The 24,005-nt window shown below is 43.0% G+C and overlaps 1 protein-coding gene across 4 annotated transcripts in view; it reads left to right on the top strand.

Annotated features, from left to right (window-relative positions):
• The first annotated feature begins 17,578 nt into the window (after positions 1-17,578).
• Itga8 (integrin subunit alpha 8) overlaps positions 17,579-24,005 on the top strand; it is a 178,238-nt gene continuing 171,811 nt past the window's right edge. The window contains exons 1-2 of one of the 4 annotated variants that reach the window (XM_052728124.1): positions 17,579-18,279; positions 18,893-19,026. In XM_052728124.1, coding sequence (XP_052584084.1) covers positions 18,074-18,279; positions 18,893-19,026 — 340 coding nt within the window. In that variant the 5' untranslated portion in view covers positions 17,579-18,073. The remainder of the gene's footprint in view (positions 18,280-18,892; positions 19,027-24,005) is intronic. The other 3 variants (XR_008215733.1, XM_052728123.1, XM_052728122.1) reach the window with 3 other exon arrangements.

Here is a 24,005-nt window from a genome sequence, read left to right as displayed (position 1 = left end):
CACCATGGTTAGTTGAGCCTGAACCAACCAGGTGACTGAATGTCAGGCAGGCATTGATTGGTTTATGCCTGGGACACAACCCACATCCCTGCCAATCATTGTTCGCAGAGGGTGGCACAAACTGGCTTATGCCAATCACAGCCTACCCATGGACTGGCTGGTGAGTCTACCCGACCTGATAGTGATGGAGGAAGGAGGGGGAGGAGGTGAACGTCAACACAAAATAGGAGAGACAGGTGAATGCTGATTGGCAAACAGCTTGTAAATATCAACTGCACCACTTCCCTTAACAAAGAACCGTCTCTTTTGGAATTGTCATGAGCTACTATAGATGGTTTTTAGAGGCGAACAATGATAAAAATGAGATAGTGTTTCTCCAAAGGAGCAATTTGATTGATAGTATAGTAACTAGAGTCTGATATTCTGAGAGCTGAGTTCCTGAATTTGTGCTTTCTCTTCACCGCTGAGCATTTGTGTGGCACTGGGTCTCAGCCCTTGGAACAAACAATAGTGCCTGCATCATAAGGGCCAAGTTAAACCACAGAGGCAAAGAGATCTTGTAAACCAATAAGTACCCATGGTTGTTACCTCCACCGTTGCAATGGGACCCCTCAGTAGAGACATCACCTGCTTCGTCCAGTGCTGAGACCTCAGTGCCTTGCCTGTTGTAGACAGCCAGTGAACATTTGTATAAAGAGGGAATGAATCGCCTTCCCCTCTGTCGCTGGTTTCAAGGAAAGGAAAGGGTTAAAGAAGCAGGGCCAGCACAGCTGGAGCAAGGTCTGGGTTCAGAGCCAGGGCTGAAGTTCTGGAGGATGGGGTTTGGAAGTCTCCCCTGAGTGCTGCTGGGACAGCGCAGCTGACAGGGTTGCAGAGAGCAGGCGAGGTAGAAGTGTTGCTTACAGCCCACAGCAGGGCACTTGCTTCTTCTGCTTTGGTTTTGTTTTGGAGCCTGAGAGGCCCAGGGCCAAGACATCATCTGGTTCAGTCCCATAATCTTAAAATAAAAAATCTGGGAATTTCTCTGTGGGAAAAGAAAGCAGAGGGCTCAAAGGAAAAAGACAATAGAGGATTTAATCCAAAACATCTACCAGCAAATGTTTTCACGGCCTTTTCAGATTCTCTCCAGAGGGAGAAAAACTGACCACTGATGGAGAGACAGGATACTGCTGTGGAGAAGCTTCAAATATGAAGACTGTGTGTGTGTTAGGATGAACCATAGACCCTGCTGCTCTGTATAGATGAGCAGGCCCTCCCCTAAACTTTCCCTGACCTCTGGGCTTTCTGCCAGCATATGGTGGAATATTGGCTACAATAATGCATCCTGCCAGATGAGGGGGGAGCAGAGTAAACAAACAAACAAACAAACAAAAACACAAACCCTCTCACAGTCTATGGCTATGAATATTCTTTTTGGAATATGCAGGAATTAATGTAAAAAGAAGTGATAAAAAAGATGTTTTACATTTGATTGTAAACATTTCCCATTAAAACAGCTTTAGATTTATAGAAAATTTGCAACACACACACACACACACACACACACACACACACACAAAGTCCCCTCTGTATCCTTGGGTTCTGTATCCATCCATTCAATAAGCTGAGGACAGAAAATATTCTAAAAATTAAACTTGTGTTCAGGTGTGGTGGCACACACCTGTAATCTATCCTAGCACTTGGAGAATTGAGGTAGGAAGATTGAAAGTGAGATCATGTCTGAAAAATTATTGAATGAATAAGTAAATACAATAAAATCTGTACCAAATGTGTACAGACGTTTGCTTGCAATTGTCCCATCAACAATAGAGTATAAGGCTTGTAAGTGACATCCACGTTGTGTTAAGCATCATGGGTAATCTACAGTGGATTTGAAGTACACAAAAAGATGTGCATAAATCATATGTAAACACAATGCCAGTTCATATGAGGAATTTGAGCATCCACAGATTTGGGGACCTGCAGTGGGATATTCTGCAACCACTCTGCCACAGATAGTGAGAGGCAACTGTCCATGTAATATGTACATATATTTTGCAGCTAGTATGACCTGTTAAAACCTTATACTACTATGCCAGACAGTGGTGGTGCATACCTTTAATCCCAGCACTCAGGAGACAGAGACAAGCGAATCTGAGTTTGAGGCTAGCCTGGTCAACAGAGCAAATTCCAGGATGGCTACTCAGAGAAACCCTGTCTCGAAAACAAATAAACAAACAACAAAGACTGTATGCTATTATGATATCCTTGCCATCATTGTTAATATTGGCAAATGTGTTGTGATTTCCCAAAGTTGATGTATTACTAAGACATCTTAGTACTCTTTCTGTTTGAGGATCCCATCTAGAAACCTAGAAACCCATATGACACTGAATCATCATATCTCCTCTGATTCTACTAGGCTGTGACAGCCTTTAGACTTCACTTCTTTTTGATGGCTAGGACACTTCTGAAAAATGCAAGCCAGGAACTTTTCAGGGTGTCTCTCGATTTGTGTTTCTCTGGTGTTCTTTTCTATTAGACTAGAGTTATAAGTTTGTGGAGGAAAAATACAGAGATAGAAGTGCTGCCTTCATTATCTCACCCCAAGGGACAATGGCCATATAACCAATTCATGGTGACTTTAAGCTTCATCACATTTATCCCTGTCTACATTGTTTGCAGGAGAGTCACTAGGCAGCTCGGCCATTAAGACTACTTAAGCCAAGGTTTTCCTCTGACCTACACACATGTGGCACATGTGGCATGCATGCACCCACCTGCGCACACATGTATACACATGTACTCACCTGCGCACACATGCACACACAAATAAGCAAATAAATAAAGTAAAAATAAAAATAAGTTTTTTAAAGTTTCTAAAATTGTCTTTATTTGAGAGCTGAAGAGTTACACTCTATCTCCTCCATGGGGATGGTCTGATGTAGGCATACTTGCTGCCGAAGAAAAGCACAACAGGAAAGTAGCTCAATAATTTTAAAGAACTTTTTCTATGTGCGAATTTGTTTCACCCCTCTACTTATCTGTGTGTTCTATTATTCATCTACTGACTAGGTGGTGCTGGGACTGAACCTAGAATCTCATGTTTGCTAGGTAACCAGTCTACCACTAAGCTACATCCCCAACCACAGTGACTCTGAATCATGGAGTTTGTTTTATATTTTGTGTTATTAATTATTTCACTACTAATACTGCCTTATAAAAACTATCTAGTGGGTTAAAAAAAAAATAGAAAAATGGCAGCAAACTGGAAACTGTACAAATAAAAACCTATGGGAAAGTTATGTCTCAGGCAAATTTTCAGAACTTCAGGGTCTAATTTGGTAGCAAGCTAGTCACAATTAGAGAATTGGTTGAGAGATCAATTAGAAGAAGATATCGATCTAAGTCACATACTATTAAAAAAATGGGGTGGGCCTGTGTTAGCTTTTCAGTAGTATGAGAAAGTACCTGAGAAGAGGAAGACAGAGTTGTTCTGGCTCTTGACTTCAGCCTAGGCTCTGCTGGCTCCATTGTCTTTAGATTGTGGTGAGGCAGAAACACATGGAAGAAAAGCACCATTGTGGGAAGCTACTCACCTCACATCAGCTAGGAGGCAGAGTGCCAAAAGGGTCCAGGGACAAGATGTGTCACTCGAAGACATGCCCCAACAAAGTACTTCCCCCATGAATTAGCTGAAAATAGCTGGTTCAACCATGAACTCCATCAATGAAAACATCACTGTTGTGATTCAATTACCTCCACAGCATCACCAGTTGGGAATCAAGCCTTCAATTTGTATGCAAATAATAATAAAGCTGTACTATACTTCAATGTAACATTTACATTGGACTCTCTGAAGGTGACAGAGATAAGGTGGGGAAAATTATATTATAATCCACTTTTAGTAGATGAATTTATTTTAAATTATGAAAGATACCAATCCATAGTCTCAAAAAGTTCTTTCTATCACAAAGTGTAAATTAAATCACAACTGCACCTGTCATATCACAGCCATTAAAAACCAAAGGCAAAGAGAAATGTCAAAAGCAGACACATTGCAAAATGGTTTAATCTTTCAGAAGAACAATAATTGGATGGAGGGGGATTTCAGAACAGAAACAAATGAAAACTAGAAGACACTAGAGTGATATCTTCAAAGTAAAAACATAAATTAAAACAGTCAACCCGAAATTCTATATGTAGGGAAAATACCTTCTAAGAATAAAAATAAAGTAAGGTTGTTTTTAGGCAAATCAAAAGCCAAGACAGTTCATCTCGACAAAATGCATGTTCTTCAGACAGAATGGAAATTACTCTAAAGAGATATGCAGAAATCTTGGAAATCATGAAAAGCAACAAAAGGGCAAATATACAGTGATATTAAGCAAGCATTGTTTGTGTAAGGAATAATAACAATGTCTACAGCTTTTTTTTTTAGTAAAACATGATAACAGCATAAAAGTTAGGAGTGGATAAATGGGTTTCTAGTACTCCAAGGGCTCTAAAATTTTCTAGGAAAAGGTAAAAACGTTAATGAATAGTAGAAGTTAATATGAAAAAGATGCATATCTAAATGAATGGTAATAAAGTATGAAATTATAAAACTAATAGAATGAAAACTAAATACTATGTTTAAAAACAGACAAGATAGCAGAGCCAAAAGAATATGAGATGATCAGGAAAATTTGAAAACAAATAATAAGAGACTATTCAAACTCAATCCTATTACCATCAAATGTAAGTTCACTAGTGCTCTAATTCGAAGACATAGACTAAAAGATTGGGTAAAACATCAGAATTCACCTGTGTGCTGCTCAGTATGGAAGGGACTAAGAGCCACCCACAACATCCTGTGCTCTAGGAATTCTGTGCCTAGGTATATGCCAAACGAATGCTTGCAGAATAAAAATAGACGTGTACATAAATGATCACAACAATATTACTTATAAAGATTCAGATTTATCAACAAGGGAATGAATAGACCACGTTCTACTTTACAGTGTAGTACCACTCACCAATGTAAAATATTGAATACATTCCTACAAATAACACCAGAAACGGGTTAAGTAAGCAGGTACCAACAACAACACAGTACGTGAATGCATCGGTATACAGTTAAATCAATACAACAAGTTATGCTTTTAAAAAGGATTTATCAATTTTTATTTTTATGTGTATGTATGTTTGTATGTATGTATGTATGTATGTGCACCATGTGATTGCCTGATTTATACAGAGGCCAGAAAAGGGCATCAGATACCCTGGAACTGGAGTTACAGGTGGTTGTGAGCCACCACGTGGTTATTGGGAACAGAATCTGGGTCTTCTGCAAGTGCTTTTAATTGTGGATTCATCTCTTCAGACCTCTAAGCTATGCTTTTAAAATTTGGATTATAGTTGTTGTTTTTTTTTTTTTAATTTGGTTATTTTACATCCTGACCGCAGCCTTCCCTCCCTCCTCTCCTCCCACTCCCTCCTCCCACCAATCCATCCCTGCTCTTATTCACTCAGAAAGCAGCAGGCCTCCCATGGGCATCAGCAAGTGCCCTTGTGGTATGATTGAGCATTTCTTGGGTATATGCCAAAAAGTGCTATCGCTGGGTCTTGAGGTAGATTGATTCCTAGTTTTCTGAGAAACAGTGATTGAAACAGCCATAAGACAAGCACCCCTCCCTCCCTGTATTCAGGCTGGGCAAGGCAATCAGCATGAGGAATAGGTTCCCAAGAACCAGCCAATGCACCAGGGACAACCCTGCTCCCATTGCCAGGGGTCCCACAAATAGACCAAGCTACACAACTGTCATATATATAGACCATATATATATACAGAGGGCCTAGGTCAGTCCCATGTAGGCTCCCTGGTTGTTGGTTCAGACTCTGTGAGTTCCCATGAGCCAGGCTAGCCATTTCTTTGGCTTTTCCTCTGGTATCCCTGACACCCCCCCCCCCCCCCGACCCTCCTGCCCCACCCCATTTCCTGCTCCTACAATCCTTCCTCCTTCTCCTCAGCAGGACTCCAGAAGCTCAGCCTTGGGTCTCTGAACCTGCCTCCATCAGTCACTGGATAAAGGCTCTCTGATGACAGGGTGGTCACCAATCCTATCACAGGGGATGGCCAGTTCAGGCTATGCATCCACTGATGCCAGGAGTCTTAGCTGGGGCCATCAGTGTAGACTTGTGAAGTTTTCCTTGCATCAGGCTTCTACCTGACTCCATAAAGCCCCCCTTTTCGGTCATCTCTTCTCAGCCCTGTCTCCCGCCACCTACCCCCCCAACCTGATTCCTCACATTCCAATGCCCACCTGACCCCTCCAACCAGGAGATCTCCTTTATTCCCCCCTCCCAGAGAGATCCATGTGTGCCCCCTTGGGCCCTCCTTGTTACATAGCCTATCTGGGTCTGTGGATTATAGCATGGTTGTTGTCCTTTACAGTTAATATCCACTTATGAGTGAGCAGATACCATGTTTGTCTTTCTGGGTCTGGGTTACCTCACTCAGGATGATTTCTTTCAGTTACATCCATTTGCTTTCAAATTTCTTGATATCATTGTTTTTAAGAGCTGAGTAATACTCCATTATGTAAATGTACCACATTTTCTTTATCCATTCTTTGGTCGAGGGACATCTAGGTTGTTTCCAGGTTCTGGCTATTACAAATAATGCTGCTATGAACATACCTGAGCAAGTGTCCTTGTGATATGATTGAGCAATCCTTGGGTATATGCCCAAGAGTGCTATCGCTGGGTCTGGAGGTAGATTGATTCCTAGTTTTGTGAGAAACAGTGATTGGAAGTGGCCAGAGAAGTTTTGGAGATGTTGGTAATGTTTTGTTCACTTGGATGATCGTTAGAGGGTGTTTTGCTTTGTGATAATCTATTACACATTTTAATTACATTTTATGATTCTTGTTATATTTCCATTTTTAATCTTAATAATTTCAAAACCTTCAGGTCAGGCAGGCTGGTGCAAGCCTGTAATCACACACTTGGGGGAGTGTGGGCAGTGGGATCATTATTTTCAATAATGAGACGCTGTCTCAAAAGCCAGTGCCTAACATAAGCAGGGCTCTGAGTTCTATCCCAGCATTGGGGGAAAAGTCCTCCAGGTTATGTTTCCCTGTCTTCCCTGCCAGCCAGCACACAATTCTGTAGGTTTTTGCTTTGCATCCATTGTGTCTGCCTAGCCCTGCTTCAGTGAATTATCCTAACTCTGATGTTTTCTTTTCCCCTGACTAAATGTGTAATAACCATTCTCCAGTTTTCCTTCACTGACCTGTTAGATGAGCATTTCTGAAAGATCATTCTGCCATGTCCTTGCGTGGCTCTAGGAACAGACCTGACAGGGATGGTAAGAGAAGGAAGAAAAGACAAACACATAAACACACAGAAAAGCTGGGATCCGGGGATTGTGTTCATTCTGATGGTGCGTCCTCAGCGCCCTGGAAGCTTTATTGTGTTTTAAGTGTTTATTGTGCAGTTGAACAGAGGGGTAGGGTTATTGCAGACAGCTGAACAAGAAGCCATGGTTATTGCATGCAGATAAACAAGGAGACAGGGTTATTGCAGACAGCTGAACAGGGAGGCGGGGTTATCTTATCATGGTAGAAGCGGTCTCTGTAGGAAAGCAGTCTTTAGCCAATAAATATCCAGGGGGAGAAAGCTATGGTGGACATTTTCTGTATACATTATCAATATCTGCTCACATACCACAGGAAGGCTTTGCTGACCCTCTGAGCATCACCTTGTAAGTTGTGGGGAAGCTTTGCCATTTTCCCATGGGTTTGAGGCTATGGTCCCTGACATGGTCATGCCCATTATACATTCACCCAAGACTTCATTCACTCAGGGCTTCCTCCACTTTCCACACCATTTATTCCATCAAAATCTCAAAATAATTCAGTAAGGTTTCTACACCCTGCCATTTATTGTCTTTATTAGAGAACTTTAACCAAGGAGACTCAACCAAGACAGCAGAACATCGTTTTGCTTAAGAATGGGACCATTTTCAGGCTAATTCTAACAAATAGTAAGCACTCAAGGTCTTCAGTGAGGGACAGAGGAGCATGGGAATGGAACACAAAAGATAATGTTGTTGCATGCACAATCCACAGCCAACTAGAAGTGTAAGAGAGTGACATGTGGCGCTGTTTTCCATGTGCATTCTTACATAAGTCTAGAGGTCTGGTTCATATAGTGTTCACTAGTCCCTGTGATTTGCTGTTGATATGGGCATTTTATGAGTGCAGAAATGGAAATGAGGAAAAGCAATCACTTAGGCTCCTACAGGCAGCAACACTGGGCTGTATAGTCCCAAGTCTGGATCCAGAACCCACTCATTGCGCTACACTGCCTCTCCACCTAGGAAAATCACTGGTTTTTAAACAGGGTTGTGTTATGACTAAACTAGGGACTGAAGAGAGAAATTTAACTATGCTTGTATTTTTCATTACATGTATTTGTGTAGTGTGTGTGTGTGTGTGTGTGTGTGTGTGTGTGTGTGTGTGTGTGTGTACGTGGGTTAAGGGGGTCATACACATGCCACAGTGCACAGGAGGAGGTCAGAGGACAACCTGTGAGATTCAGTTCTTTCCTTCCATCACGTGGGTCACAGGGCTAAAACTCAGGCCATCAGGCATGGTGGCAAGGGCCCTTACCCACTCACTGAGCCATCTTGCTGGCCTTTGTATTTCAAGAATTTATCTCTCATCTCCCAAGAGTGAGATGAAAACAAGTGAGAACACACAGTGATTAAGTGTTAAACAAATGATTGATAAAAAGAACTGTCATTTAGAACTCCCAGGGACGGCCACTGTTTCCCTGGTTTGGCCAGAGAGCAAGCAGCAGCAAATCATTTTTCAGGGATTTTCTAGGGAGTCACTCCAACATCGACTCTGAACAAATCCTTGCAAACCAGTTGAAAACAGGCTGAGTTTAATCCGTTTGACATGTTTCTTTTTCCTTCCAGGAATACTACCTGGCATCTTGATTCCTTTATGGCACGATTTTAACTCTCATCTGCTGGTTTTAATTTAATTTGTCATATTTCTAGTTTTCTGTGCATGTGCCCAGAGGCCTTTGGGAAAAAGCACAGATTTTTAAATAAGTTAGAACAATAAAAACCAGAGAGATCGTTTTAAGTCAATTAGTCCCATTTTAGGTAATATAAGTAGAAGGCAAGAAATTCCCTTCCAACATTCAAGCCGTTCTTTCAAAGAACGCTAGTTCTGGAAGCCGTGCATTCCCCACCATAATGGACTGTATCTCTTCTTCAGCCGTAAACCACAACAGATTCTTCCTTCCTTAAGTCGCTTTTGCCAGACAGTTTGTCCCAGGAAAATGGAAAAAGTAACTAACACGGCACACACATAGTTCTAGTCTTTGCTAATGAAAACTATCTCAGGAACGTTCTCACTTGGCTCCAGCCTCGTCATCCTCAGATACGGCCCCACAGTTTTAATCCATCCATTTAATTATAGTCTCCTCTGCTTTCTTTCTTCTTTTCCATCCACATCTTAAATAGATCACAACTTCCATGAGAACTGTCCTCATCTTTCGATCTCTGTGGTGTTAGAGCCTCAGTGTATATAAAAATCCAGGGATGCGCAAACCTCTTATAAAATGGCATAGGTCTTACACACAAGCTATGCCCATCCTCCAGGCATACTCAAATCACCTCTAGATTACTTATAATAATAACACGATGTTGGTGCTATGTAAACATTACGATGTATTGTGTAGTGTAGCGCGAATTCTAATTGGTCTTAATCATAAAAACCCAGAGTCAGATATCAGGGTGAAAGCTGAAAGATCAGAGAAGCAGAGCTGCTAGCCTCTAGAAAAATGTCTTACCTTTAGGAATCCTCAGCCTGAAAGGGCTGCTCCTGCCTCCACCCCACCTTATCACCTCTTCCCTCCTCCCAGCCATATCACTTCCTGTTTCCTCCTCCCCAGTACTGGGATCAAAGGCACGAGATCCCAAGTGCCGGGATTAAAGGTGTGTGCCACCACTGCCTGGCATCTGGTGGCTAGCTCCACACTCTGATCTCCAAGCAAGCTTTATTTATTAGAGCACAAACAAAATATCACCACAGTGTAGAGTATTATGACAAAAGAAAGGAAACTCTGTGAATGGTGAGTACAGAACTCGATTTTTTTTTTTTTTCTGGGTATTTGCATCCATGGTTAGATAGAGCCACATGGTGGGATGGCTGTGTTTCTCTTCAGCTAGTCATACCTGCACACTGACACAGTGCCTAAGATGGAGTGGCTGCCTGTGTTTGTTGAGAAGACAAAAGCAAAGAGTAAATAAATAAATAAAAAACACCAAGAAGACAAATAGATGTGGAATGCTTGACAGGAAGTCTGATTTAGATTTGCCATGATTAGGAAAATACTATTTAGTGTCTTTAGATGCATTTCCTCCTCATACTTCCATCCTGCCCTCTATCCTGTCTTTTTTTTCTTTTTTAACCCTAATGATGAACAAAACTATAACAAGGAAATAAAACTCTTAGGAAATACATGAGGGATCCCCACAATTATTTTGAAACTTTTAAAATTATAAACATCTTAAGTCTATTTGCAAAGGTTATCTAAATTGTGAGATTTCACAAGACAGACTTACTGTTCATGGAAAACCCCACATACTTGAATAGGTTCACAAACACTAGAGGGCAGTCCTAGATACCCACAAGACAAGATACAGTATCCTGGCCTGGGGGTTCCAGCACACTCAGATCGGTATATCAAATGCTTCAGGCTTCAATCCTTCTTGTGATTGGAAGACTTCCTTGCCTATTTGTAGGAGGTTTCAGTGTCTTACTGAGTCCTGTAACCTCCAGCAGGAACTGAAAGACACAGTGAGCATCTGACTGCTGTGTCAAGGACTACATCTGCTGTTGTTGACAATGGCTCTTGATGGGCAAGCCTGCTGCTACTGAGCTAAACCACTAAATCCCATCTTAATTGTGTGGGTGGAGTCTGATGATTGGAAAAAGTGTAATTCCCTCCCCCACCGCGCGCACGCACACACACAAACACACTCCCCAGGGCTCATGTTCGAGTCCATTGCAAAGGGAAAGTACAGGGATGTATTCAAGGGTCTCCCTATGTCCTTAATGCACTAGGGTTGGGAATGGCACTTAAAATGGAAAGCACATTATTCTCCCAAACCCTGCACACCAGTAGATGATCTAGTTGGGCCTGGTGGTGCAGGCCTCAATCCTAGTGTACACCCTAGTGTAACACACACATACACACACACACACACACACACACACACACACACACACACACACACACAATTTCCATTTAGTTCCTTGAGCAGATAGTAAAAGGCATAAAGGCATATCCCACTCACCCATCAGACCTGTGGAGAATATTCAGAATTCTGGAGCAAAAAGGGCTTTTCTTTGAAACTGGTCAGTCCCCATTCAAGACCGCGAATACGGGATTTAGAATCCCCCAGGGGCTAGGATCTCAGGGAGATTTGTCACAAATCTCCAAGCTCAGGGAATTGCATCTTGTCCCTCAGTTAACTAGCCTGTGGGGGAAGAGTTGCCTTCGGAATCTTTGTTCCTCAAGCACAGCTGTTTGGAAAGGCACGTTCTGAGAGGATCAACTTGACTAGTGGGAATTTTCCTTCAGAGGAACTAGCTCTTGGCTGTGCTTGGACCACTGCCAACATGAGGCCGTCACTCCAGCACTTGTAACTTGGAGGTGGCTAATAACATCATGAAGGGAACTCATAAAAGAGAACGGCAAACAAAGCGTCAGAAAGAGGGAAAATGATTTGACTGTGATGAAACTCACCCATCAGAGACCAGAATAGAAAACTTGCAGATATTAGCTTATGTCAGCAGAGACACTCGGATTTAACTTCAGCTTAACTAACCAATTCCTACTAATAATTTCCTTTACTATTGTGAGGAAACCAAAAAACAAATAAGTTGGGCAAAAGTAAAATCTGCAATTGCTGTAACTGCCCAGATTACAAGAAGAAATCAGAAAACTAAATTTCCCTCTCTATTACATTTACTTTTAAAGTCGATAGAGGGCCCAGAAAGATATCTTGGTGGGAAAGGCACTTGTTGACAAGCCTTGTGTCCTGAGTTCAACCCCCAAACCCCACTTGGTGAAAAGAGGAAGCTAAGTCTCAAAGATTATCCACAGACTTACACACACACACACACACACACACACACACACACACACACACACACACAGAGTAAATAAATTTAACACTTTAAAAGCTGGAGGGTCACTCAAGAACATGCTGTTTTCACACTGGCTTGCTTCATAAATGCTTTTAGTGAACATATTGAAAATGTGACTGTTAGTGAAATAATAGTGTCAGAACTCCCTGACCTCTTGATGTTACGATTTGACTACACTCCATCATATATATATGTATATATATATGTATATATATGTATATATATATATATATGCAGACTTAAACACAATCAGACATCATAATTGATCTTAAGTTGTGTGTGTGTGTTTGGCTAAAAAGTTGGCACTCACTGGATAAATGTTACAGCATCTCTATTTTTAAGCATTTTGTACATGGCTGCAAATCCGAGGTCACTTTCCCCTCTGGTACTCTTTACTTGTTTATTTTTGGAATGTTTGGGCCAAATCTGTTCCATCTTTGACCTTTGGGTTCTTTTCTTTTTAGGGAAACAACTATGTATACCTTTCTTGGTATTAAACATACACATATACTCACATGCACGATAAACAGTTCCCAGACTCGCTTTTCTGACAAATAAATCAGTACCACGAGATCTTTAAAATGTCAAACTTCTCATGGAGCACAAGACCTGTCACTGTTCATGTGTGCCTTTGACAGGACCCAAGACCTTCCTGATTGGCGTGGTTCCCAAGTGCCAGAAGGCTGAAATGTACAAGACACCTATTCAGCCTTATGCCTTCCCCACAGTCATCAAAATCCCCCCTTTTCTGGATTCTTGTAAGATTTACTACTGTGCCGGGCTGGGGGCCTCTCAGAAAGGTCAAAGAGCTTTCATCCTCCACTCCCAGATAACAAGGTGCCATCAAACTCTTCCCTAAGCTTGCCTGGAAACGTGCATAGCTGTCTCACGCCACCCCACACGCAGACTCATCGCCTTGCTCAAAAAGTCAGCCCCAAATAGCTTATACCTGAAGGAAGGTAATTTCTCATGCTTATCATAGCTTTAAGAAAGTATTCTCTTTTATTTTAATTTTGAAATTATAATATAATTACATCATGTCCTCCTTCTCTTTCCTGCCTCCAAACCCTCCCATGAATCCCTCATTGCTCTTTCAAATTCATGGCCTTTTTCCCCCAACAACTATTGCTATATGCATATGTGTATACACACACACACACACACACACACACACACACACACACACACACACACACACACATATATTCCTAAATATAACCTGCTCAGTCAGTATAATGTTGCTTATATGCATGCTTTCAGGGCTGACTATTTAGTATCAGCTAACCAATTGCTCTTCCCTGGGGCAGACTATTTCTCCCACTCCCAGCCTTCCTTAGTTGCCTGTGTAGTTCTTGGTGTAGGTTTGAGGCCTCATGATCCTTCTCTCATCCACTTTGGCATCTCTATTGTTGTCCTTTTTCAGCTCATATTTAGGCAGTCATGGTGGTGAGACTTTAAGAGTGTAGCTTCTAACATTACTAGGAAACACAGCCAGTCATTGTTCTGGTTCATAGGTATCATTGCCGGGTAGGACTATTGATTGGTTTGGAATCTTGCATGGCTTCTTCTGGTACCATGAAAGCTAGTTCTCAGGGAGGAGGCATTCAGGTCAGTTCTGAAAGGCATGATGTCTCCACTAATAGGGACTTACTTTCAACCTTTAAGAGACCACCAAGGGCAACAGCAATAGTCTGTAATGAAGGAGTGTTATAGACAAACCTGATCGACAGCTTCTCACTCCTGGTGTTGGGTTTTTATCAGGTAGGTGGACTTTGGCTCTTGGAGGAAGCATCATCAGCCCAGACGAGAAAAAGAAACTATTTCTTGGAAACCAAATAGAGTAAGGAATTCTTTGGGCATCTGATTAGACACGAGCTCAAATCACATGACTTTGTTGCTTTGTGAGCATGCAAGTATTGTGTTTTCTTAATCTGAATTCTCATCTGTAAAGTGGAAAGTGATAATAGTAAGAATATAACTTATATAAGCAAGAGCAAGTCTATTTTATTTTAAAGAAATGTTTTTATTCATTTTACATACCAACCACAGCTCACCACCTCATTCTTCCTCCCATTCCCCCCTCCCCACAGCCTTCCCTACCCTCGACCCACCCTCCATCCCCTCCTCCAAAAGGGTAAGGCCTCCTGTAGGAAGTCAACAAAGCCTAGTACATTCATTTGAGGCAGGACCAAGGCCCTCCCCCCTGCATCAAGGCTGAGCAAGGCATCCCACCATAGGTAATGGGATCTAGAAAGCCAGCTCATGCTCCAGAGATAAATCTTAATACCACTGCCAGGGGCCCCTCCAACAAATCAAGCTACACAACTGTCTTCCGTATGCAGAGGGTCTAGTCCGGTCCCATGCAGGTTCCACAGCTGTCAGTCTAAAGTTTATGAGTTCCTATGAGCTTGGTTCAGTTGTCTCTGTAGATTTCCCCATCATGATCTTGACCCGACCCGCCATGCTCATATAATTCTTCTTCCCTCTCATTGACTAGACTACTGGAGCTCAGCCTGGTGCTTGGCTATGGATCGCTGCATCTGCTTCCATCCGTTACAGGCTGAAGGCTCTTTTGGTCCAATTGGAGCTGGTGGGGTCTGTCTCAAGTCTATTTTAAAAGAAAGGAGCAAAACTCCACCCAAGTATGTAGCAATAGGAAATGAAGCCTGAGGAGACAGCTCAGTAGACACAGTGCTTGCTATGGAAGTATGAGGACACATGTTTTATTTCTTAGCACCCATGTCAAACCTGGACATGGCAGAAAAAGCCTGTAATCCCCTCACTGGGGAAGCAGAAACATGAAGATCCCTGGGTTTGCTGGCCATGCTGAATTGGTGAGCTTCAGGTTTAGTGATATTCTGTCTCAAAATATAAGAAGAGTGATCGAGGAAGACACCCAGCATCCACTTCTGGACTACACACACACACACACACACACACACACTCACACACACAGAGAGAGAGAGAGAGAGAGAGAGAGAGAGAGAGAGAGAGAGAGAGAGAGAGAGAGAGAGAGACATGTTTTCACTGCCTACTTATATGAAACAAGAATAAACACTTGAGGGATATTCAAGAGAAATAAGCAAGTGGGTACAACAGGGATGACCTGGTGATGAGCTGGTTGACACAAAATAATATGCAGCATGCAGTTCAGTGCTAGTTCTATGTAGACAGTCTGTCCCTGGCCAAGTTCACATCTAGGGTCATGCTGTCATTTTCTACCCTCTCAGACATTCCACATAAAACTAAGACTTGCCTGCAATATGATGGCCTTCAAAAATGCAGTGCGCTGGTGTCAGGAAATGACCAAGTTGGGGTTATTCCCCAGCCTCAGTCACCACCACAGCTCTGAGCAGTTTCACATGTGTGCTGCATGTGAATTATTCATTCAAACTCATGCTGGGGAGTCTCACTTTTATTATTAGCAACAACTTAACCAAAGTAGCGGACTCTGTGTCCAACACAAATTGACTTTAGGATAGAGAAGGAAAAACAACCAACTTGTCTACCACCTACTCCTTAGTCCTTGAAGCTGGAAAAGGACAATAGAGTTAGGAAATGATGATGTGACCATTTGCCAGGGAGCTTGTGACTGCTTGCTTATTTTGATTTTTTTAAAATAGGGACAAGTAAAAACACAAAATTGAAATCATTCCACTGAGCAGGTTGTGATGGGAAAGGGATGAGAGACTATTTTTTTTCCAGTAGGCTGAGATTTTTGTCTAGGCTCTCCAAGTTGTATCAACCTATTGATGGCTCCCCCAGTTGTAGGACTAAATCCACATAAGTTGTCATCTTTTTGTGTGTAACAGCCCTGACTGTCCTGGAACTTACTCTGTAGACCAGACTGGCCTCAAATTCACAGACATATACCTGCCTCTGCCTCCTGAGTGCTGGGATCAAAGATGTGTGCCACCATGGCCCAGCACAAACTGGCATCTTACTCATCCACTCTCCACATTCTTTTCTTTTCCAGACTCAGCTTGAACCCTTACCTTGTCTTTCATCCTCTCTCAATCTCTGGCCTTTCCCTTAACTGTTACAGCCCTTTCCTCCTGCTCTGTTAGCCAGGTTGGAACTTCCTGGTGCATCTCTGCTTTCTCTCCCTTCCAATAACTTGCCATTGAACATTTGAATCTCTGTTGCCTGTCATGTTTCTGCAGGATTTGGCGGTGAAAGCTGGAATCAACAGGAACTCTACGCCATGAATATTAAGTATTGATTTTTTGAGGACCTTGACGGTGGAGGGAAGGGAAGAGAAATGTGATATAAATTTGAGGACACAGGTGGGTCAGAATCCATCCAGCTCTATTTCAGACCACACTCTAGCTACTCCTGTAGTGGATTACCCGCATTTCAAGCTTGTACATGATCATGTAACACTAGGTGATTAGCGTCTTCCATGTTTCTCTCATCTTCCTCTCCCATGAGGTCCAACTCTAAGTCTCCTACTCAATTTCCTGCCTACATTTACATTTGTTTCCAACCTTCCTGAAAATAACTAGAAATGGCTTGCCTCTTCTGCCCCCCACCCCGCCCCGTGTCTGTCTGTCTGTCTGTCTCTCTCTCTCCCTCCGTGTGTGTGTGTGTGTGTGTGTGTGTGTGTGTGTGTGTGTGTGTGTGTGTTCAATTTTCTGTTTGTTTTAGCAAAGTCTCAGGCAGGCCTTGAGCTTGTTGGATTAGCCCAGGCTGTCCTCAAACTCAAGATTACTGCAGCTGCCCCCCATCCCAGTGTTGGAATTTCAGGTATGTGTCACATCTCACACTTCTTTCCCTACTCTTAAATTCTGTGACCTCAGCTCCCTGCCACGCTGTTTTGTCACCCACCTGTGTCACATTTATATCACATTTATATCACATTTCTCTTCCCTTCCCTCCACTGTCTGTTCCTCAAAAGATCAATACTTAATATTCGTGGCATAGAGTTCCTGTTGATTCCAGCTTTCACCCCCAAATCCTGCTTTTGCAAACTGTGAACCACCGCATTTCTGATCATGCTGTTCTTCATCACAACCTCACAGGATCGGGGTTTACTACCAAGTCACACAATGTACCGGAGATGCCTTTGGGAAAGGCAGGAAAAAACCTATAGGATTCTTTATTAGTATGTCAGTGGAGTAGGAGAGGAAGAGAGTTGGTACACTGAAATTTCTTTCTTTTTTTAAAATTTCATACTTTTTATGTAATAATGTATTTAACTTTTTCATGTGCATTGGTGTGAAGATGTCAGATCCCCCGGAACTGGAGTTACAGACAGTTGTGAGCTGCCATGTGGGTGCTGGGAATCAAAACCTGGTCCTCTGGAAGAGCAACCAGTACTCCAATCCCATTCGCAGAGGAAGAAACTCATTGTCCCTAAAAATCCCTCAAGGGTAGAGGTGGTGCCCAGACAATCACTATTTTCTGAAGGTGGGATACACTTTTGCATGCGTCCATCCGAGCTGCGCAATTGTGGGAAAACAGTATGCTCTCCTCCTGTATGGAACACTACTTTTGCAAAAACAGTGGCTTGAAGTGGCATCCATGAGATTTAGATGGCCTTAAAATCGCAACTGCTGTAGAAATCCAGCAGGCTCACCAAGGCATGGGGCGTCTGCCCCTGTCCTAGACCGCAAGCTCCGGCCCCCAGCTTGGGAACCCGCCGCTGGAGGGCGCCGAGAGCGCGCTGGCCCTCGGCTGGAGAAGGTCGAGCGCGGGACCCGCCGCTGTAAGCCCCAGAGCCGCGGGATCACCGGGCCGCACAGGACGCCAGGACTGTCACTGTGGACGCGCCGAGCTCACCGACCCGGGACACCGGCCTCTGGGGAGCGTCAGGCCTTTTCCTCCGGACTCCACGACTCCCGATCCCGGGTGGGCAGCGTTCGGGGCGGAGGGCGATGTCTGCGGGAACCCACCGCGGTCCCCCGGGAAACCGGGCGCCTCCGTTCGCGCGTCTCTGTTGCGTCTCGGCCGCGCTGGGGATGCTGTGGTCCCCCGCGTCGCTGGCGTTCAATTTGGACGTGGACAAGCTCACGGTGTACACTGGCCCCGAGGGCAGCTACTTTGGCTACTCACTGGACTTCTACATACCTGATGCGCGCACGTAAGTCGCTGGGTTGGGTTGGTGACGCGCTCCCGGGTCCCGTCCCAGTTCTTCCTCGCCGTCCCCGCAACCTCGGAGGACAGGGTATCTGAGATTCCAGCCAACTGCCCACTCGGGGTCGGATTCTGCTCTCTGTCTGCTACCAACTTCTCTCATGGCTCATGCTAGATAGACGAGCCCTGTGAACCTTGGAGACGCTCCACTTGTATGTAAGTCCGGGTTCAAAGACAGGAGTTTTATACAAAGGGGAGAATGGGGCCAGACAGACTCAATTTAAAAATAAAGACTACAACACAGTCTGTTTCTACTAAGCTTGTATCAACTAAGGTCAGGGTGCAAGCGCCTTAGGTTGCAGGCGGTTGGTATCTGTGCTCTGCTTTCCCCATCAGTCTCCACCGACCTCCGTCTAGATATTCAGAACCATTAGCAGCCTCTTTCAAAACTGATGCTCATAGTCTTCCAAAGAGGAAACCTAGTTTGACAGTCTTTCCACCGTAAATCTGTTTGTGTCCCCTACCCCTGCTGCAGTCGGGTGGGCACGCTGCTACGGACTGAATTTCGTGCGCACAGGTTTATGATCCCCGAGGAGTGACTTTCTCCAACCCTTTTGTAGAGCCAGCGTCTTGGTGGGGGCGCCCAAAGCCAACACTAGCCAGCCGGATATCGTGGAAGGGGGAGCTGTCTACTACTGTCCCTGGCCGGCAGAGGGGTCTGCACAATGCAAGCAGATACCGTTTGACACCACCAGTAAGTGATGTTTTCCTGCACTGTGGCCCCTGGCTCATCCCCGCAGAAACTTTGCGTTCTCTTTGCCCTCCTAACGTAAATCTGAGTGTTTGGGTGCAACTGGTAACTTCCGTGTCCTTACTGTTCAGAGGCGAGCATTAACCGGGGAGTAGATGCTTGGGAGGAATGGAAAGATACACAACTTTGTGGGGGCGTGGTGGCACACGCCTTTAATCCCAGCACTTCATTGGCAGAGGCAGGTGGGTCTCTGTGAGTTCAAGGTCAGGCAGAGTTACCACCTTACCTTGACTATAGAGGGAATTGGGTTGTTCCTCAAATACAGATTTGGAAAAAGACTCGCTTCAGAACATTTGTCTTTCTCTAGTTCCCAAATCCAGAAGCAAGACTTCCCCTGCAGCAGATCCAGATTGCAACCTGGAGTGCTTGCCGTTCTAATTCTTTACAGAAAGAAAGAATTTTCTTTCAAAGTATTGGTCATTGAATGCAAAATACTACAGGCAGAGTGTGGATGGATTACATTCATTTCCAAAATCCCTAGACAGATGTTTCTTATTTAATTAAAAAGAAAATACATTTTAAACAATTCAGTCTGGTTATGTTTCGTCTGCTGTTTTCTCTTTGGGTCCTAAGAAAATAATTTAAAAGTAATGTTTTGGAAACATTATCATCAGTGTTTTAGCTTATACCACCCAAATGTTATCATTCAAATGATATGTATTATCAGAGAATAAATATCTCTTTTCAAAAACGCAAATATGTCAGATCAAATGACAGGGTTTGATGGGCAGTTGTTTAAAATACCTTGTACACGGCACAGTTATTTTATGACATCATTCTTGCTTTCCCTGTGGTTCTGTGGTTATCTAGATGTCATGCATCTAGAATTTATACAGAATGTCCATTTTCACAGAATTTTGATGAAGTTGATTGGGTGGTATGTACTTGTGACTTCAGTTTGTATCATTTATGTTGAGGGGGAAATAATCCCAGGACTATGAATATGGGAATAATTTTAAAGAAAAAAATTATACAACCCTTACCTTGAATTATGACTCAATTAGGAAAATATTTTATAAAAGCATTTTTGAAATTGTATTTCCATGCCCATCTATGGTCACAATATCTTGTTTGTTATTTCATTAAATAACTCAGTTATTTAATGCCAGGTTTATAAGCCTTTATTTTTTCACACTCAAGTTTAGCAACTGGAAAATTTAAACCTTTTGTGAGCAAAACCATGAAGTTTGAGCTCCTTACTGGTCTGTAGTTTAAGAACACATTTCTGGGAAGATGGCTCAGTGGGTAATGAGCTTGGAGACCTGAGCTGCAATCCACAGCACCATATCAAAGCTGGGCATACTGAGGTGTGCCTGTGACCTCAGCTCTTGGGTGGGTGGTAGGCAGGAGGGTTTAAGGTGCTTCCTGAGCTGATCTCAGCTAAAACAGTGAGTTCCAGCTTCCTTGAGGGTCCTTGCCTCAAACAATAAGGCAGAGAATGACAGGGGGAGGATAGACCCTCAAACTCAGGCTTCCACATATGCTACTTGGGTAAACACATCTGCACACACATGTGCTCACATGCAGATACCATATACACATACACACACAAAGACTTCATCTAAGATTTGATCAGATAAGCATGAAATCAATGCCATTTTAATTATATGACACCAGAGAATTTGTGTTTTTTTAAGATTTATTTTTACTTATCTGTGTGCATGTTGTATATGCTGTGTATGTTGCATGTGTATGGGTGCTCATAGAGACCAGAAGAAGTTGTTGGTTCACCTGAAGCTTCAGTTATGTGTAGATGTAACCAACCGTCTTTTTAAATAAGAAACACAGAACCAATGCAAAGAAGAAAGTCCAAGAGGTCAGAGCTAAGAGCTAAACCTTACCCTTCCTCCTGCAGTGGTCTTACCTCTCCGAACCAGAGCTACTTTCTGTGTTAAAGTCCTTATATAGAATTTCTGTTCTGCCTTCTCATTGGTTGTAAACCCAACCACATGACTGCCTTGTCACGGCCTGCCTGTATAGACCTCCAGGTTTTCCATGATTGGTATTGAGATTAAAGGCATGTGTATCCAATACTGGCTGTATCCCTGAACACACAGAGACTTACCTAGCTCTGCCTACCAAGTGCTGGGATTACAAGTGTACGCCACCACTGCTCGGCTTTCCTATGGCTTGCTAATAGCTCTGACCCCCAGGCAACTTTATTTATTAACATACAAATAACATTTTAATACAAATAAAATATCACCATAGTTATGGGAGTTGTGAGGCAAATGATGTGGATGCTGGGAACTGAACTCAGGTCCTCTGGAAAGATAACAAGCAGTCAACAACTCAGCCATTTCTCCAGCCACTAATCTACATTTTTTTTAAAGGTAATTTAAATTCAAACCTTGACACATAAATATACAATCATGGTACTTCCTGAATTTGCATTCAAGAAAGGAAGCATTTCAATTTTGAAATGGTTGATTTAATTTTACCAAGTAGCAATATCTAGTCATACAAATGAATTTAATAACTTTCTAGAACATTCTGCAATGCATGAAGTCAGGATGTAGTTAGCATTTTCTTTTCATTTGCTAGAAGAAGAATTGATGTTTGCCCAGATAAGTGATACCTGAATATCTTTGTAAGTGTTAATCTCAGCTGATGTCATGATTTAATAGATAAAAGCCACAGAATTCAGGCATCAAACTGACTTTTAAATTGACCTCTTCAGCCAAAACTTTCCATGTTAAATTACAGTAGTTAATATTTTCCAACATTCACTCTAAAGCAATTGTTTGGGGCTTTGAGTTCACTTTTCTTTAGCAACCTAATGCGGAAAGCTTGTGTTTGGATTTCCAGCATGGCCCACAGGAGTGCACTTAACCCATACTGTAGCTGAATTTGTATTTGCATCAGAACAGAAGGGGAGAAGTTAGGACAATTTGGGCAATTGTAGGAAAATACTACCAAGAAAAGACCATTGTTACTTGGAGAATGTTGAAGGGGTATATGGCTTCTTTGTATGGTTCTGAAGAGATAGCAAGTTGTCTCAGCACTAGGGCATTGGGGTTGTTTTGAAAATGTATAAAGGATTCCTGTGTTGTTGTTTGTGTATGTGGACGGTTAGGAATCAAGCCCTGTAGCTTTACGTACTAGGCAAAAGCTGTGCTACTGAGCTGCCTCCCCAGCCTCTAGCTGTAGAGAGGTTTTTCTTGATGGAGAGATGCATCTATTACACTTATCAGCCATAATCATAGTAATTGAGAATTCATAAATGGAGCAAAGTGAGGGAATGGAAGGGAAAAAGAAATGGATACGCCTGAAGTAATTACACAAAAGTATGTGTGTGTGTGTGTGTGTGTGTGTGTGTGTGTGTGTGTGTGTGTGTGTGTGTTTGAATATGTCTGGAGACCAGAGCTGACTCTGGGTATCTTCAGCAATTTCTCCCCACCTTCATAACTTTGAGTTAGTATCTCTCACTGAACTTTGAACCCCAAGATTTGGCTCTCTTCCCTGGCTATGGAGCCCCATGGATCCCCCTGTCTCTCCCTCCCCAACCCTGGGAGTGCTCTTCACACTTAAGCGTCAAGCTCTCTATTGACCAAGTCTCCTCTGCTCCAAGAAGATTATATTTTCAAAAGCAGTGGGAGTGAGGAAGGCTGCACAGCGTTTGAGAGGAATGAAGGGTTCAGGCTGGAATTAATACTCTAATGACCTACGGAAGAGAGAAATCTCACTGAAAGAGAAGATAGAAATCTCTGCGAAAGAAAAAAAATCCCAGTCTCAGCCAAGAGGGGGTACTGTGAGTCCAAAAACAGGGTTTTTGTTTGTTTGTTTGGTGGGTTGTTTTATTTTTTATTTTATTTTTTTAAGTAAGGAGGAGGTCCGGATAGGGAGCCAGAAGCCCAGAGCTCAGGTGTATGCTCCTGAGTAGGTGCTGACACTCCATACATAATTTGTCCAGTTATTCTATTCGCATGGCCCAGGAGAGTAGAATTGACAGTAGCTGTCATTTGATGCAAAGATGTGGAAACAAAGAAGGGACAGCAGAAGCCCTCAGAGTTGTTTTCTACTTGAGCATGGACTTTGTGAGCAGAGGGGACTCTGAGCATCCAGGCTGAAAGGTGGCAACAGGCACCGCCAACTCTGGGTCTCACGGTCAGCGCTGGAGATGCATGAACTTGACTGGTGACTACTACATAGCAGCCCCTTTGTGCTCATGTTCATCGTTCCTAATCTCTTACACAAAACAACTATGTAAAACTCATTTTGTGAATCAAGAAACCAACCCCCAAACTAGGACAGAGACCATATGATGGCACAGTAGCAGCCGTAGGCTGTTTTCTGAATTCGTTCCAGAAATGGGAGAAAGCTGCTCTTCTTGGAACGCAAGTTCAGGATCAAGACTGGGTCTGTTGAGTCTAGGAAGCACTGTGCACCTTCCCTCCATTTACTCTCACCCCACCCTCATCTGCCTACCACAGCTAGATCTGCAAATCCCAATGTTAATGTCTTCTTCCTCCAAGAGGCTAAACTAAGAGGCAATCTGGAGAAGCCAGAGGTTTAGAAGAAGGATTGTTCTTGGTGGAAATTATGGGCTGGAATGTCCCCATAATTTAAGTTCCCACTGAATCTTTGCTCAGAGTCCCCAGTGAGTTACCTCCTGAGTTTTCCTAGGAAAAGGAAGGCAATGCATTTTCTTAAGAAAATAGGGGCTGTGACTTAGAGACAAGAGCAAGGTGGCATCCATAGAACAGTATATAAAGTGTCAGGCATATATGTGCACTATGTCGCCAATATTCCCCGCCACGCTACCCACTATTCATGTCTTAACTCTGCCTGCTTTTCTCATTATATCTCAAGGCAAGACACCCAAGAAAATCTGATTTTTCAATGAAGTTGTTTCAACTTGTCTTTGGGATGTCTGCTATTTACTGTTTTGCTGCTGTAACCAAGTGTTTTCAGGTTAGACA

Source organism: Peromyscus californicus, unplaced genomic scaffold, assembly GCF_007827085.1.
Source record: "Peromyscus californicus insignis strain IS unplaced genomic scaffold, ASM782708v3 Scaffold_8__1_contigs__length_139910024, whole genome shotgun sequence".
NCBI classification, from domain to species: Eukaryota; Metazoa; Chordata; class Mammalia; order Rodentia; family Cricetidae; genus Peromyscus; species Peromyscus californicus.
Note: the sequence above shows the minus strand (reverse complement) of the source record. Positions and strands in the feature narration are given on the sequence as shown.